The sequence below is a fragment of the Passer domesticus genome, chromosome 5 (assembly GCF_036417665.1).
Source record: "Passer domesticus isolate bPasDom1 chromosome 5, bPasDom1.hap1, whole genome shotgun sequence".
Lineage (NCBI taxonomy): Eukaryota > Metazoa > Chordata > Aves > Passeriformes > Passeridae > Passer > Passer domesticus.
This window is the reverse complement of record NC_087478.1, coordinates 18,638,546-18,653,620: the sequence shown is the minus strand read 5'-3', so window position 1 is coordinate 18,653,620 and position 15,075 is coordinate 18,638,546. Positions and strand designations below refer to the sequence as shown.

At 38.9% G+C, this 15,075-nt stretch overlaps 1 protein-coding gene across 1 annotated transcript in view; it reads left to right on the top strand.

Moving 5' to 3' along the window:
- The window catches only part of TUBGCP6 (tubulin gamma complex component 6), a 40,020-nt gene that overhangs the window by 6,759 nt on the left and 18,186 nt on the right, over positions 1 to 15,075 (top strand). Inside the window, exons 13-23 of the mRNA XM_064422191.1 lie at positions 1,156 to 1,223; positions 1,706 to 1,976; positions 2,609 to 2,699; positions 4,077 to 4,162; positions 4,664 to 4,717; positions 5,332 to 5,416; positions 5,867 to 6,052; positions 7,815 to 7,974; positions 10,572 to 11,383; positions 12,885 to 13,048; positions 14,446 to 14,656. Coding sequence (XP_064278261.1) covers positions 1,156 to 1,223; positions 1,706 to 1,976; positions 2,609 to 2,699; positions 4,077 to 4,162; positions 4,664 to 4,717; positions 5,332 to 5,416; positions 5,867 to 6,052; positions 7,815 to 7,974; positions 10,572 to 11,383; positions 12,885 to 13,048; positions 14,446 to 14,656 — 2,188 coding nt within the window. The remainder of the gene's footprint in view (positions 1 to 1,155; positions 1,224 to 1,705; positions 1,977 to 2,608; positions 2,700 to 4,076; positions 4,163 to 4,663; positions 4,718 to 5,331; positions 5,417 to 5,866; positions 6,053 to 7,814; positions 7,975 to 10,571; positions 11,384 to 12,884; positions 13,049 to 14,445; positions 14,657 to 15,075) is intronic.

Sequence of the window (15,075 nt, the reverse complement as noted above, 5' to 3'; positions counted from 1 at the left end):
CTATGCAGAGCCAGTCTTGGTGAATTCTTGTTTCTGGAATTTGGATCATCGAGCCCTGGGCTGCAAAAGCACTTGAGTATGTAGAGCTGTACCAAGATAATTAAATTTCAAGTCTAACCTTTTTAGAGACTGTGTGTGTACAGTGGTGGAATATGACCAAGTAAAGCATTCTGAACATTGGGCCTGAATCAGTCCCACATTTAAAGAGTGTCTTTCTCTCTACCTGTCTGCACTATCTCCTCCACATCTCCATGTTCTGTCCTCCATCTTTCTCCCAGCTCAGTAGCTGTCCTGTCCTTTTTCCAGCAGAAATGTTCCTCATGCACTTTTATGGCAGCACTTCCCAGTTGGCTGTGTTAGTTAAAACTCAGAGCCTGGATCAGTCAGGGGAGCAGTGTGGATATACATAGATTGTGGGCTGAGTTTCATTTGGTAAACTGATGGAGCAAAACTGGTTATGTTGCTCCTCGCACATCCCATAACCCCTCTGTGTCCTCTTTTTCTTCTCTACCAATTGTGGTATCTCAGATTGCTGTCATCCTGTGTCATAGAAAGTTGATTACATACTTATCCAACATATCAGTCCAGATCCTGAACACTTAACAAGCAATCTGCAGTTACACGGAATTTCTTCTGGATTTAACACAAGCTGAATTATGATTGTATGATAGCTGATGCAATGGGATCTTTTGCTCATAGTGCTGCAAATATCAGTGATAATAAAAAGGAGACTTCAACACAAAGAATAGCAGGGTATGTGATTTACTTAGTTCCTGAACAGATTGTCTTGCTTTTGAGTCAGTCTAATTAAATCTTTACATTGTGTGGATAAAATCTCTTGGCAAGACATTGACAGACAGGACACATTTTTCCTGAACTCATACAGGTGTGCTTCCTCCAACAACAGGGCTGGGATTTCACTCAATGTGTAAATGTGTGTACATGCTGTATGTGATCTTCACTTTTCTTTTTTGACTCTAATCTTTTCAAGCAATGTGCCTATTGACTCTTGTTCTGTTTTGTATTCTTGGAAGAAATCAAGGTTTGTTCATTTTTTGGTTGGATTTTTTTGGTTTTGATTTTTTATTGAGGTAAGTTTGATTCCTTTTATGATTTTCATTATTGCTAATACTGTTAATCTGGTTTGTTTTTTAGTGCTGTTGAATCTATTCAAAATGTGAGAGCAGCACATAAACCCTACTGGAAATGGTTGGCTTATGAAGGTAGTTTCTCTTCATTCAAGCAAATATTATTGATAAATGGATTTATACAGAAATTGAAAATTATTAAAATTAATACCAGTGGACTAACTAATTGAACAAGCACTTATTCATCAAGTGACTGGTGAAGCAGTATGAGGCTTCATTTTAGGTCATGGCTTTAGCTGGTCTGAAAAGAACTCGCTGATGCTGCCAAACATCATGCCAAAAAGTAGCACTTTGATATCTTTGTTTGAGGATGGTGTTTTCTTTGTCAAAAATAGGGGCATAAGCTTCATTACAATATATGACCTTTTACTAGATGAAAAGAAATGTAGTAGCACTGAAGAAGTAACATCTGTGTCAGGAAACATTGTAGCTAGTGCATGGGAGTAAATATGCATACTATGAATACTGATGTATTCTATTTGTGAATAAATATATCCAACTATTAACACATTGCTTAGAAACTAATACCTGTGAAACCCATCTTTCTTTTTCTCTAGATACATCATTTTTACAAAATTTGAGCACCAAATCAGACTTACTAAAGAAGGCTAATTCAAATCCCTCCACAGAAGATGAATCTCAGATAACGAACAACAACAACACTGTCAAAGTAGAAAAGTTTTTGGAATTGCACATGAAAAATATTCTACTTCCAGTGCCTCCCATCAAAACAGCAACAACTGGCTCTGAAGGTTCAGAACATTTTCTTTCTGAACATGTTCAGCTGGTGAAGGAAATGGATGAAACAGAAATAAAAGCTCTTGTCAGGTTAGTCCTATTTATTTTCTTTTCCACAGAAGATGAGAGGTCTCTGTACAGACTGTCAACTAGCTCTGTGTCTGCCATGGTCATCTTTTTGGCCTTGGTCTACTCGGTTGCAGCCAGAATTTCTTCCTTTATAAATAAAGACATTTGTGTTGTATAGTACTCATAGCCTGAGATCCTTTAAAGAAATAATCAGAATTATTTTTTCTCTACAACTCTTTCAATAGAGATAGGACAGCTAATGCAAATGTATTAATTTAGAAATAGATTTTGCTAGGAAGCTGTCTTAAAGCTCTGTACTCACTTTTAGCTGGAAAAAATACCAAACTGCTCTGATTTGAGAAGTGCAATATTTGGTCTTGTTTTCGTCTAATTTTGACAGAACTCTGTTTCCTGAATATCATCAGACATTTCTGTTTTCTTTCCAGTGCAGAATGGAGGCAGGTTTAGGGAGATGAAGACGGTCAGGCACCGGTGTTGTCATCTTTCTGCTAGAGCAGGTTTCTGAGAATCAATGTGTAGCACCTGTACAAAATGTACTTCATTAATACTAACTGCAAAGCACTTTACCAATGTCCTCTTCCAAGACAGTATTGCCTCTAACCTAGTTTTTCTTCATATTATTTATTTTACAGTGGCTTTTATGCAGACCTTGTGAAAGAGGACAAAACTTTGCTCTCGCTTGGCAGTGTGTTTGTGATCCTAGATAAAATACTTAAGAAGGAGGTAATAATATCCTGCCTTGGTCTTGGGGGTGGGGGTGGAGTGGGATTACTCTGATTTTTTATTTCCACTGTATTGTTACCCAGATACTAGTTACTATTTATCTCCCAAGTCCACTAATCTCAGCTATAATGTGTTTAGCTATGAGAGCGAACATGCAAGATGAGAAAACGACTATTTGGCATAGCTGTTAACCCAAATCCATCTTTCTAATCATCTTTGGGCAACTCATTGTCCAGACTTCCTGTAGGTAGTCACAGAATATGAGCCCCTAAGAACCTCTCATTGCTCTCAGACTCATGGGGGAGACAAGCATTGTCTTCCAGTTAAGAAGAGCAGAAGTTGCTGTATCAAGCACCAGTAAGCAACAGCAAGAAATCTGAAGAGATGCCAATGATTTTCCTGTCTCAATGTGCAAAGTTTACATGGTAAATTTTGACTTACATGTGCATGCACACACATACTCTTTAGTGGTGTTTTCAACAGCTCTGCTGCATGCTCTGATTCTGAACAGAGTAATTCTTTTTCAGTGTTTTGATTCTTGCAGGTCAGGAATGAAGAGAGGGCAGGCTTAGAGGGTGCATCTTCTTATTTATGTGTAAAAACTTGGATGAGCACAGAAGAACTGAAAACAAGTTTAAAACATTGCATCATAATAAGTCACTCTTCCTTTGAGTGAAAAGCTCTCTTTAAGGTACCAGGCCTGCAAGGAAGAGTAACTACCACAATGGCCTCTTTCTTCTAAGACATCTTGCTCTTGGAACTCACATATTAAGAGCCTGGGGACAAATTTCTGACATTATAAACTGCACACAGCTCCAGGAGAGCCTATAAATAGATTTTAAGAACTGGTAAAAAGAGGTAGAACTTAATGAGTTGCAGATATAAGTTAACTTTTTGTGCTGACAAAGAGGAGGAATGAGGAGAGGCAACATATCTCTTTGCTTAGCTTTTATGTAGAGTTCAAAGCACACACCATAAATGAACACTCAAGGGTTGAGTGAGTAATGTGGCTATTGTATTTTCCAGAAAAGAATAGCTTACCTAGGTTAAAGGAAGAGTTGGAACAGGAACAACCTCCTTTTCATAGAGTGTATTTTTCTGCACAGTTTGCAGACTATACAGAGACCCAGTAAACATGGCCTTTCCCTGGAAAAGTTATTTTTACAGTTGCCTTCTGGTATAGCACCATACTTTTGAAATAATAGTGCAGTTTATGGAATAAATAATCAATAATGGCCAGTATTGATATAATACCAATCAATATAATAAATAATCAAATATGGCCATTCTGTAGAAAATAATTAATACAGCTGTTTCACTTTAAAAATGACATGATCTTTTGCAGCATTGCTTCTGAATGAAAAATGTATTTTCTAGGTGTGTAATGGAATTGCAGCATCGCCCACAGCTGCTCTTTCTGCTGCTGTTGCACTAAGACATTCTGTTCGTTCTGGATTTCAAAGGTGAGTTTGTATGTTTGCATTTAAAGTCCTTTAACAACATGTTAAAATCAAATACTGAGTGTGGCAAATATGGCAAACTGCCTGTGAAGCCTTGATTTTAAAACAGATAGCATGCGTACATGCATAGCATTTTCAACATGTAATCCAGGTAACAGTGTATACACTGACAATAACAAAGGCAATAACCTTTTGCCTTTCCAAAGGTAAAAAAATTGTAAGGATGATGGCTGTGCTAGCTTACACTTCCTTTGTCAGATTTCAGTTGGCTTTAGCCTGGGGACAGTTTCTTGATTTTTGTTTTTCCTCCCCTGTATTTGAAGGAAGAAATGGGGTTCCCTTCAGGTGCCCTAAATATGTTTTATTTCTACTTTTAATGGACCAAATTCAATATACATTCTTTTTAGTGATTTTAATCTACACACAAACTTTTATATAAATCACACTAACTGAAAAACAAAAAAAACCCAATTTCAAATATATGTAAATTTTTGTTTCCTGCAGAGTTCTTTGTGTATTTCTTGGAGACATGCAGATGATACCAAACACAGAAGATGGGTGAGGCCTCCCTCTACATTAGGGGGTACAGTCCCAAGGTCTTTCTGAATGTTCATGTCTATATGTGTGATGAAATCTGCACTAAGGAACCAGTCATGAGCTGACATTTATGAAGTTTAGCTTGAGACATAATACAAAATATCCCCAAAACATCTTCAAAGAGAAATTATTGTCTCTAAATGCTATTTCATGCATTTGGTCATAGCTTTGAAGTCTAATCCTCCTGTATTTATGGAAATTTAGATTGTTATTGAAAATACAATGTAATAAATAAGGCAATTGTTAATTAAATAGGAGACCTATCTCCCCTATAACTTCTGGAGGCCCATATTGCTGATGCAGAGTTCCTTACTGAAAGTCTTCTTTAATATATAATTTTTTCCACCTCCCCTTTTTCTTAAAAGTAATTTGCCAATAGTCTTTAATCATCTTTTTAAAAATATAATACAAAGTATTTCAGTTTTAATTGTTTACATTTCAGAATGTACTAATGCAAATAGTTATTTGCTCCTGTATTATGAATTAGTATTTAAAGAATGATGAAAGGAAATACCCCATTTTTATCCCATTGGGAAATAATTGGTTAAATACTCAAGTGGAGTTTTTGTTTACAGGAAAATGCTTATCATAAATATCTGTGAGAAAGAACAGTCTAGAAAGACCAGCTGCAAACACCATATTTCTCTAAACTGGAATGAGGTAATATTCACTTTCTAGAAACAACATAGGAGGAAGGGTTTTTTTTAAACAGTAATAATAGAATATATTTAGATATTTATAAAATGACATTAAGAATTGCACCCCTTAATCCACTTTGGACCTTTGAAAATGATTCCTTTTTTGGCCCTTGCCAGGTTACTACTCCTTCCCAGAGCTTTAGAGTGTATTGGAATGCATGGGTTTGAGGAAACCTTCCATAGTTACTGCAGATCATCTCCAGCAAGGCAGAGTTAAACTGCAAAGACATTAAGGAAAAGATTAATAATCCTGCAGGTTTAATATAAAAATTGCTGGGAAAATAGATCAGTATCCTATTTCCTAGGACAATCAAAACCTTTATGACAGTCACCTTTCTGTTTTGTTTTATATCTGGGAATTTGGGGCTTTGTATTTGTGCTAACCAGTTTGTTGTTGTTGTTGTTGTTAAAGGATGCTGGAGGAAATGATTTCTTTTTTGCTGTACTTGGATTCATTCTTCCTGTAGCATATAGTTATCAACCAAACTTAACAGTAATAGCTGTTGGACCAAACAGGACCCTTGGAATAAGTGGGATTTCTCTGCTTGTTGCTTCACTACGAGGACTGGCTGAGTCTCGAGTTTTTGCTGTGATTGAGGTAAGGAGTGGTGCTAAGCCGTGGTACTTCAAAGTGTATGGCTGAGACACTGGTATGAGCTGCTTCAAGCTGCCCAGTAGAAAATACTGGCTGTATTTTTCCTGTCTTTGGTACAGAGTTCACAGCACAAACTGCCCAAGGTTCTTTCTGTCCTGAGAACAAGACAAGACACAGCTGCACTCCGAGCTGTAGGCAGCTGTCGCAGCCTGCACAGTGGAGAAGTCAAGGCATGAACACAAGGCATAACCCATGGTTATGTCTGTGAACCATAGATGTTCTGTCATTTTGCCACATTTTTATCTGGGATCCACAGCTCACTTGTCTCCTGGAAAGAGGCACTTCCTGTCTGTTAAATCATGTGGCCTCTTTTCATCAAAAGTGATGGAAAGCAGCCTGCTCTTCTGTTCATAACAGACCACTAAATTTCCTCTCCCGGGTGCTGTGCTTTGTCACACATGACTTCTAGCCTCCAGAACATACATCAGAAGGGCACATATCCTTCAAATGAACTTAATTGGGGTCATACATAATTGAGGGGCAGAGCACCCCAGCTTTGTGTTTCAGGTAGAGGGCAGGGAAAGAAAAAAAAAATATAGGGACCTTGCCTAGGCTAACTTTTTCCATGTGCTACCACATTAAGGATTTCTAAATATAGGAGTTGGAGGCTGTATCCAGAGCAGTGATCAGTGTCAGTGACTGTATCTTCCATGAATTTGTCTAATCACATAAAGAACTCAATTTCCACTCTTGGCCTCTCCAGCATCCTCTGGTTGTGAGTAACACAGTTTCTCTGTGTGATCTATGAAACAGTAACTTTTGATTACTTTTGTGCCTTCTAGTTCTTCGGTGAGAAACAACAAAAAACTGTTCATGTATGCTTATTCTAATCTGTTCCCCAGCAAGTACCCAATTAAAGCCTTGCTATTCATTAAGCTGCCAATTAAGTGGATTTTTGACATAATTTATTCTGTAGTTTTCTCAAATGTTGTTTAATTAACAATGCTGATACATAAATTGGCTAAGCTAAAATAATTTGTACATTGATATGCAGTGTCCAAAAATAATATATTTGCACACTACTAATGAGGAGTATGAATTGGAGAGAATTACTGATATTCTGAAGTGTAAACTCAGACAATAAAAGGATATTAGGCATACATGTTAAAAAAAGATTGATACTTTTATCAGGTAGCTCTATAACAGGATCATGATTTTCTAATGCCATGTGCATGGCTTTTTAGAGTACTTGAAAAAATGCTTCTCTTAAAAACAAAATAGTGTTACAGTCTTAAAAATATAATCTTCATATAGCATCAGCCTTTCAAATCCAATTTCTGCAAGGAATGATACTGATTTGGACTGTGAGCAGTCCAAAAAGTAAATTTCTTGAATAAGCAAAATATATTACTATTTTCCACTCACAGAAAGTAAATGATGCATGAAGAAAGCAAGCTCCATGCTCCCCTTAACCCCATAATATTTTCTGTCCTTAACCCAGCATTATTTCTTTTCAGGCATAAAGGGAAAAGTGAGATTCTTTCTCCATTTGAAAGAAAAAAGTTTTACAACAGATGAAAATTAATTTACATTTTTCAGGAAAAAACCTTCCATTTAAACACATTTTTATTTGAAAATGGGAGATTGCTCATTCTTGCTACTAATACTAGCAATTGAATTACAAAAGCTTGTTTTAAAATATTTCATGTATCACTGAAGCACAAAGAGAGCTTGGTTCACAGAGGTATTTTTTCTTCCTAATTAGGACACAGAGATAAGTTTAATGCGAAGTGTAGCCGAAGCATTAGTGGGTGCTTCTACACCTCCCTTTGGAATTTATGTACCTCCTACCCAAGAAAAAGTAAATAAAATAAAAGCATTAAGAGACCAGTTTCAGCAGGAATGGAAAATGCTTCAGTGTTCAGGTAAGCTGTCTGATTTTATCTTTAACTCTTACATACTGTAAGTTTCTGAAAAGATGATATATAAATACAGCTGGGTCCTGTAAGTCAGTGGGACGTTTAAAGTCAGTGGGACCAGACTGATCTACTGTGAAACTGGTGAAACTCTGAATGCTTCTAATTCTGCCACTTGAGCCAGAAAGCACCAAATAACAGCTCTACCCTTGGGACTTAGAATACTGTTACTCCAGAATTTTGGAATGAAATTACCAAAATATGTGCTTAAAGAATGGGTAACAAGATGGGTCCTGGCTCTGATTGCTGATGTGTTTTCTGAATATAGTGCCAAACCAGATGATATTTTTAAATGTTTACCTTGTCCATGAATAACAATGATTAGTCATGCTGCAAGTGCAGTTACAAAGAGCTGAAGATCAGGCACTGCATTTGTAGAGAAATCAGGTCAGGCAGGTATGTGTGTTTTCAAACATACTTGTCTAGAAATATTTCTTTGCTGAATGATTTCTGTTTAAAAAACAAAAAAAAAAAAACCCCAAAAAAACCCAAAACCAATTATCCAGATGGGCATCTCTAAAAGAAAATGTCATTCTCTCTTTCAGAAAAAATGCCCAATACCAGGGGTCTGGTACCAATAAAAATATTATTGTTGGGTCAGGAATTGTGGTATGAGCTTGGTTAATGACTGGTTTTCTTACTGCTATTCTTTTCAGTGAATGATGGGATTTCCAGAAATTGATTTCACTTCAGAATCATTTTGGAAAGAAGAAGAAAAGGAAAATATGAGGACTTCACTCTGCCCTCTTTTCAACCATAAATTCTCAGTATAACAAATAAGAACTCCAAATCTCCAGAGACTTAGTAGTGGCCTAAGGCCACATCATGTAAATTCTCAAAATTAAACAAACATCCCAAGGCAATAGCCAGGATATGCCTTGTTTTGTAGTATTCCAGGTATGATTTAGGGATCATTTTCAAGAGCACTTTTTTCTTATTGTGACTTCAATAATTTGACCTTTTGATTTCAGACACTTCAAATGATGTTTAAACTGGTATTCCTACTGGGTTCAACTTTATATCATGTGGAATAAATAAATCTGTCTTTGCAGTTTTCTTTTTTAATTGTTCACAGTGCTTCCCTTCTCATTTGTTTTGGTTTTTAGATATTGCTGGAGGGGAAATTATACCCATCCTTGACCATTTTGAAATTAAAATCTCTTTAAAAACAAAAAAGCTATGTGAAAGATTTTTCACAAAGAAGAGCTGAAGAACATGAAGATGTGCTGTTTCAGTTTAAAGTTTCTATAACTCTAAACCAACCTTTGAAGTCCAAAAAGGTATTTAAATTGGAAACTGGCCAACGGCCAAACTTTAGCTTCAGCATTTTCCCTAACAGTTTGTTAGGAAAATTAGGAAATTTGTTTCCCGACAGGAGCTTTTGCCATTCTCCCCTCTGGCCCCGTCTCGCCTAAACAAAGCTTCCTACTCACCTTTTTTTTTTTTTTTTTTTTTTTTTTTTTTAAACAGCATTTTCTGACTAATAGCTCAGCTCTCTTTCCCCTTTCCCTGCCGTTTGTTCAATGGAATTTGTAGTGTTTGAATCACATTAATGTTGCATTTGGTGTGTATTTTTCTAAGCCTTTATTAGAACATGAATTAAGAGGGGAAACCGTGTACTCTTGCTCAGTGTGTTTGCAAACACCGTCCCAAGGCTGCAGCCGCCTCCCGCCGCTCGGCCCGGCGTGGCTCACAGCTTTCTGTCGCTCGCGTGTCATGCATTTGCCAGCTGAGTGGCGGCAGCGTTCAGGGTGAGCAGCGCAGGAATGGTTTAAATTCACGGACGCTCCGACCGGCGTTTTCCCTGTGCGGGGCCAGGAGCGCTGCGGCGGCGCCGGCGCTGAGGGGCCGGCAGCGGGGCGGGCCCGGTCGCGCTCGGCTGACGTCGGCGGCGCCGGGAGGAGGCGGCGGCTCCGTCCCGCTGCCCGCGGAGCGCCGCAGGTTCGGCCCGGGCGGGAAGGGCGGGCGCGGCCCCGAGGGGCTCTGCTGCTGCTGCTGCTGCTGCTGCCGGGGGGCTCGGGGGGTTGGCGCGCCGTGCTCGGGCCCGGCTGGGTGCTGAGGGTGAGCCCCGCCGCCGGCAGCTCCGGGGGTGCCGGCAGCCCGCCTCTCCTGGGGGGTGCTCCCGAGTGGCCCGGGGATGGCGGGTGCCCTGCACCCCAGCCGTGAGGCCGCCGCCGGTCTCCATCCCCGCCCGCGCATTGCCCACGTGCTGTGCCCGCGCGGCTGCGGACACCGCGAGCGGAGGGAGGCGATGCATGCCTGAGGGAGACAGGTAGAGGTGTTCCCGCAGGAATCCGGCATTCCATCAGGACGAGCTTCTCTCTTTTGTTTTAGTCTGCCGAGAAAAAATTGGCATCTGGAATTAAGCTTCCTGCACTGTCGCTTCACTGATGATAAAAGTTAAAGTGGGTTTTTTTATAGCTCATGTCCTAAATATGTGGGAGGTCGGTTCTCATTTCTTTTGGGCTGTCTGAGTTCAAGTTAAAGCATACTCACCAATTTCTTATATATCTTATGAGTTTCTTCCTTTTCCTGATATTTTTCAGGTCTTCCTTCCCATGAAATCAGAGACCCAGACTGTACCTGCCAAAACCTGACAGTTTCATTTGAAATGGAAAGCATTACACAGTTGTTCAGTGACTTGTGTGAAGCACACTTGGCAGGTTTGCCATGGAAGGTTCACTTAGGGAGGCAGAAGATCAGCAAGAAAAGGGCTAAGCAAAATTTGAAAAGGGTTGCTTATAATGCCCTGTTCATGAACCTTTTTCAAGATGAGGCTCGTAAGCTGCAATCAAACGTTTCCAGACTCCCGGTGAAGAACAAAATTTTGATGCTGTCTTTCAACTTGAGAGTCGCTGGCCTGGGTGCTCAAGCGGATAGACTGGAGAATCTTGTGGAGGAACTGGAAACAGCTGAATGTTTACCATTTACTGAAGTTAATTCTGTCTTAGATCTCTTAGTACAGCTTGCTGGAACAGGTCCTCCTCAGCTGGTACCACAAAAAAAGGACTATTTTCTGAACAACAAATATGTTGGGAGGAATGTCAAATACCAGGGTTATGATTACTATGACGTAAGCGTGTTTGAAGCTGACATACAGTCTCTGATAACAAACGAAGAATGTCAGTTCAGTGACACCATTCAGCAGACCCTGCAGGTGATGGAGGCTGCCCCTGGCACCGGGCTCCCTGCCATAGGGCTGTTCTCACAGAGCTGCCCTGCTGGGGACAGGTTTGAGAAAGAAACGCGCGTCTCGCTCTTCGGTGCTCTTGTCCACAGCCGTACCTATGATATGGACATCAAGCTGGATTTGCCACCAGTGCCTGACAATGCAGATTTGTCTGGACTTGCAATTAAAGTATGGTATCCTTTGTTTTGGACTAAGGAGTGTATGCATGCTTTCATGTGTCACTTTGAAACTGTAGTTAAAAATGTAGGTAGTAATTTAATTGGTGATAGAAGCATACAGCACTGGAATTTAAGATGGAGCAGGGATCCTTTCCTTTGCAGAGAACCAGATAAGCTTTTTGGAGACGGATGATTACAAAAACCTTGGTCTTGCCCTGTAGCTGTGTCAAAACCCATCATGTGGCCATAAGCTTTATGAATTTAAGCCATCAGCTGTATCCGTACCTTCCCTGCCCTAGCAACCTTTTGCTTGCATTTTTGCCTGCTTCGTCTGTTGAGCTCCTCTGCATTGTTCCTTGCTTGTCAGTGCTCAGACTGACTGCCTAAGCATCCTGTTTGACTGCATGTGCTTTGCTGTTCAGACTGCATTACCTAACTTGCTGTATTGTTGACTTGGCTTGTTATATCTGAAAGCATTTTTTCTTTTTTTTTTCTTTTTTTTTTTTCTATTGAATAGCCTAGTTCCTATTGTCCTACTGCCTTTTCAGTGTGTACAGTTTCTAGTGTATCTTTTTCCCCCTTTTGCTTTCTCTTCTTTTTTTCCCCTTTTGCTGTTTATTTTTCTGCCTTATTCTTGTAGAAGTACTAAATAGACTTTTAGAGTTTTTCTTCTTTCTTTCCATTTTTACTGTGTGTAGGTAGGCTTATTTATAACTTACCCTTAGATCCTCATCTTGTTCCCTTTACTTAACATATGGATAGATCTTGCAATTCCTTTAATTCAGTCTGAATTGAAACTTGAAGGCAAACACATTAACTAGAAAAACCCTGTGTCATTCAGTGTTCACATGTGGGTGTAAATTGTAACCTAGAGGAGGCAGAACCTTTTTGAGTTAGTGCTGAACTCTGCATCAGACTGGAAAATTTGCCATTTCTTGAGGAATATGCTGCTTTTTACATGGGTTTGAATATCTTTTACTAAAATTGAGGACAATTCTGTACATATGGCTCCTGTTGAGTGGGAGTTGAGGATGTGGCATATACACTGTTTGGACACTTAGAGGTTTTCTGCATATGAATTAGGGAACAAACTGAGTTAGTCACAGTTAACAAAATGCTTACAAATTTGAAGAATTGTGGCCTGGATCCTTTGCCTGGAACAAATGATAGAGCAGTATGATTGTATTAATGCTACATATTGTTGAATGTCCATACCAGAGATTCTGCATTTGTAGAACTATATGCTTGCCAAACAAGAAAGTTTAGAATTTAACACCAGCAAGTGTGGTATATTATTTTGAAGGTGATTTGTTTTTTGTGTATGGGCATTAATACCTGTAGAGACTCATCAAATTAAAAGAGTGCCTACTATAAAAACTTAAAATTGATATTAAGGGAGGGTAGGTGAGAGAGGTTGGGTCACATAGAGTCATTTGAATGACTCTTTTTCATTAGCAAATGTGTCTTCAGTAGAATGTTCTCATGTCTGACATTTGAACTCTTTCTGACAGGTTCCCCAAAGTATAGACCAGTCAGAAGATGAGGGATTCCAATCAGCATCCAATCTGACTCCTGATTCTCAGTCAGAGCCAAGCATGACTCCAGACATAGACTTGTGGGATGCAGTGCTTACGTATGGACCCAGCAAACGAAGATGTTGGGAAAGAATTGGATAGTATGTGTCTGATCTGACTGGTAAACTTACTGTGCACCATATGCAAATGTGTGAAGGTGCACTGCATCTTAGTTCCACGTGACCTCAGTATAAATAGTGAAATGAGCATGTCTAAGTCACAGATTTCAATACACTGCATTAATACGGATAAAGGAATCAAAGTTGAGTGATTTCAACAAACTGGTTCTTAGAGTGCAGCAGTTTCACAGGAAGAGATAAAATCACCTTTGTCAAAAAAATAAGGAATTAGGAAAACACTGTTTGTGTGAAATGTAGCATTTGTCTAACTATTTTGACTTCTTATATGCTATGCAATTTTTCTCAGTATAAAATGACTGCATATTTTCAGTTTCAAAAGAGAAAGTGGTAATTGTAGAGCACTAGAAGAATTAAACAAATATCTCCCAGTATTGTATTGTATTCCTTTCCCCGTCCTGTAGACAAATGAAAAAATTGTAACAGATTTCTAGGTGGTCTAGTTAGGCTTGTAGTTCTTTTGGCTTTTGAGTAGAAGATGCATCTCCTGAGAGAATGCTCTCTGCAGTCCTGTTAAGGGTTCCTGGCTCCCCTAAAATGGGAGGTAAAAGAGAAGGCAGGTATGGCAGGTATCCTGACATTTCAGATGGACAATGGTGTGCCTGATTCTTGGAGAAGCTTTGCTCTGTATGTTTTCTGTAATTTTAAATAATAATTCAATGGTGTGCTGTTGCATTGTTAAACAGTGGTTTTTTTATCTCTGAGCTTTAGAAGCTCAGAAACTCAGAAGTTCACTGTTCTGATTTTCCAAAGCCATTGTAGCCCACTTGAGCTTTTTTCCTAGAACAAGACAGTTTTTCTTGCTGCTGTTTAGACTGTAAGGGTCCAAGAGTCATATACAGACCGTATGCCTGACAGATTCTGTGTAATACCTGCTACTAGAATTCAGAGTTTTTGGAAGAATTGGAAATAGAAATTGTTTTGGAGATGATAGTAATCTTCATTGCAAAGAGGTAAAATGTGTTAATAGAAGTTCATTCTAGCACTTTGAGCATATTTCTCTTTAACTCATTTGAATATTAGCATTAAATGAACCATGGATCTATGACATATTGGCCTTGTTTTCCTAGTGTGAAAACTACATCAGGGAGGGCCATAAAAGCAGCTGGTAGTTCTCTGTCAAGGGTTCTGTCTCTGAACTGATGTTCAAATTATCTACGTATTTGTTCTCTGTACTGAGTTTGAGCTGTTGACTGAATGCAAATTCCCTTTAAAATGTATATTACAAGTATATTACTGGTAACTTTACTGTGAGGAATTCTGTCTGTGCAAAACTCTGAAATGCTTTTTGATTCCTGTATGAGATTTATTGCCTTCTTTTCACATAATCACCTTGTAATGTTGTGTTTACTCTGACACAGCCCACCTGGCAAAAAAGAGGAACCATACCTTACTGAAGCTGGGAGAGAAGCTTTTGACAAATTTTATAAACTTCGAGAAGGGGAATTGCAACTGTTTACTAATACTGCACTTCAGCTTCCTCAGCTTGTGCTGGTGAAAGAACCTGAACTGGTTAAGGATGTCTTGAATGTCCTCATTGGTGTGGTATCCACTACATTTTCACTCAATCAGGTAGGGAAGATTTTTATCTGCCCTTCCTAGTAAAATCTTTTTGGGTTTTTTCCTTCATAGAGGTTTCCTCTTCAATACATTTATTTCTGCTGAGATCTTACAGTTGTGACTAATGTTAAGAAGTTGAATGTTGCCTAATGTCAACAAGGCAGTATTTATATATTGCAGTAATTATGTTACTGGAATAGGCTAGGAGTATTTGTAGTTCTCTATAAAGGGAAAATAGTGTTGTGAGTACTTGAAAATAGGTGTGTAAATAATTTTGTAGAATTGGATTTTCTTTAAGTAATTAAGTAGAGTCTTATTCTGTGTATTTGAAGGCATCATTCCTACTCCTCCATTTTTGCTACAATTCAGTTTGTCTCACTGTCCTAGCTATATAGTCTCAGTCACCTGAGTATTTAAACTGAGAATTCGTC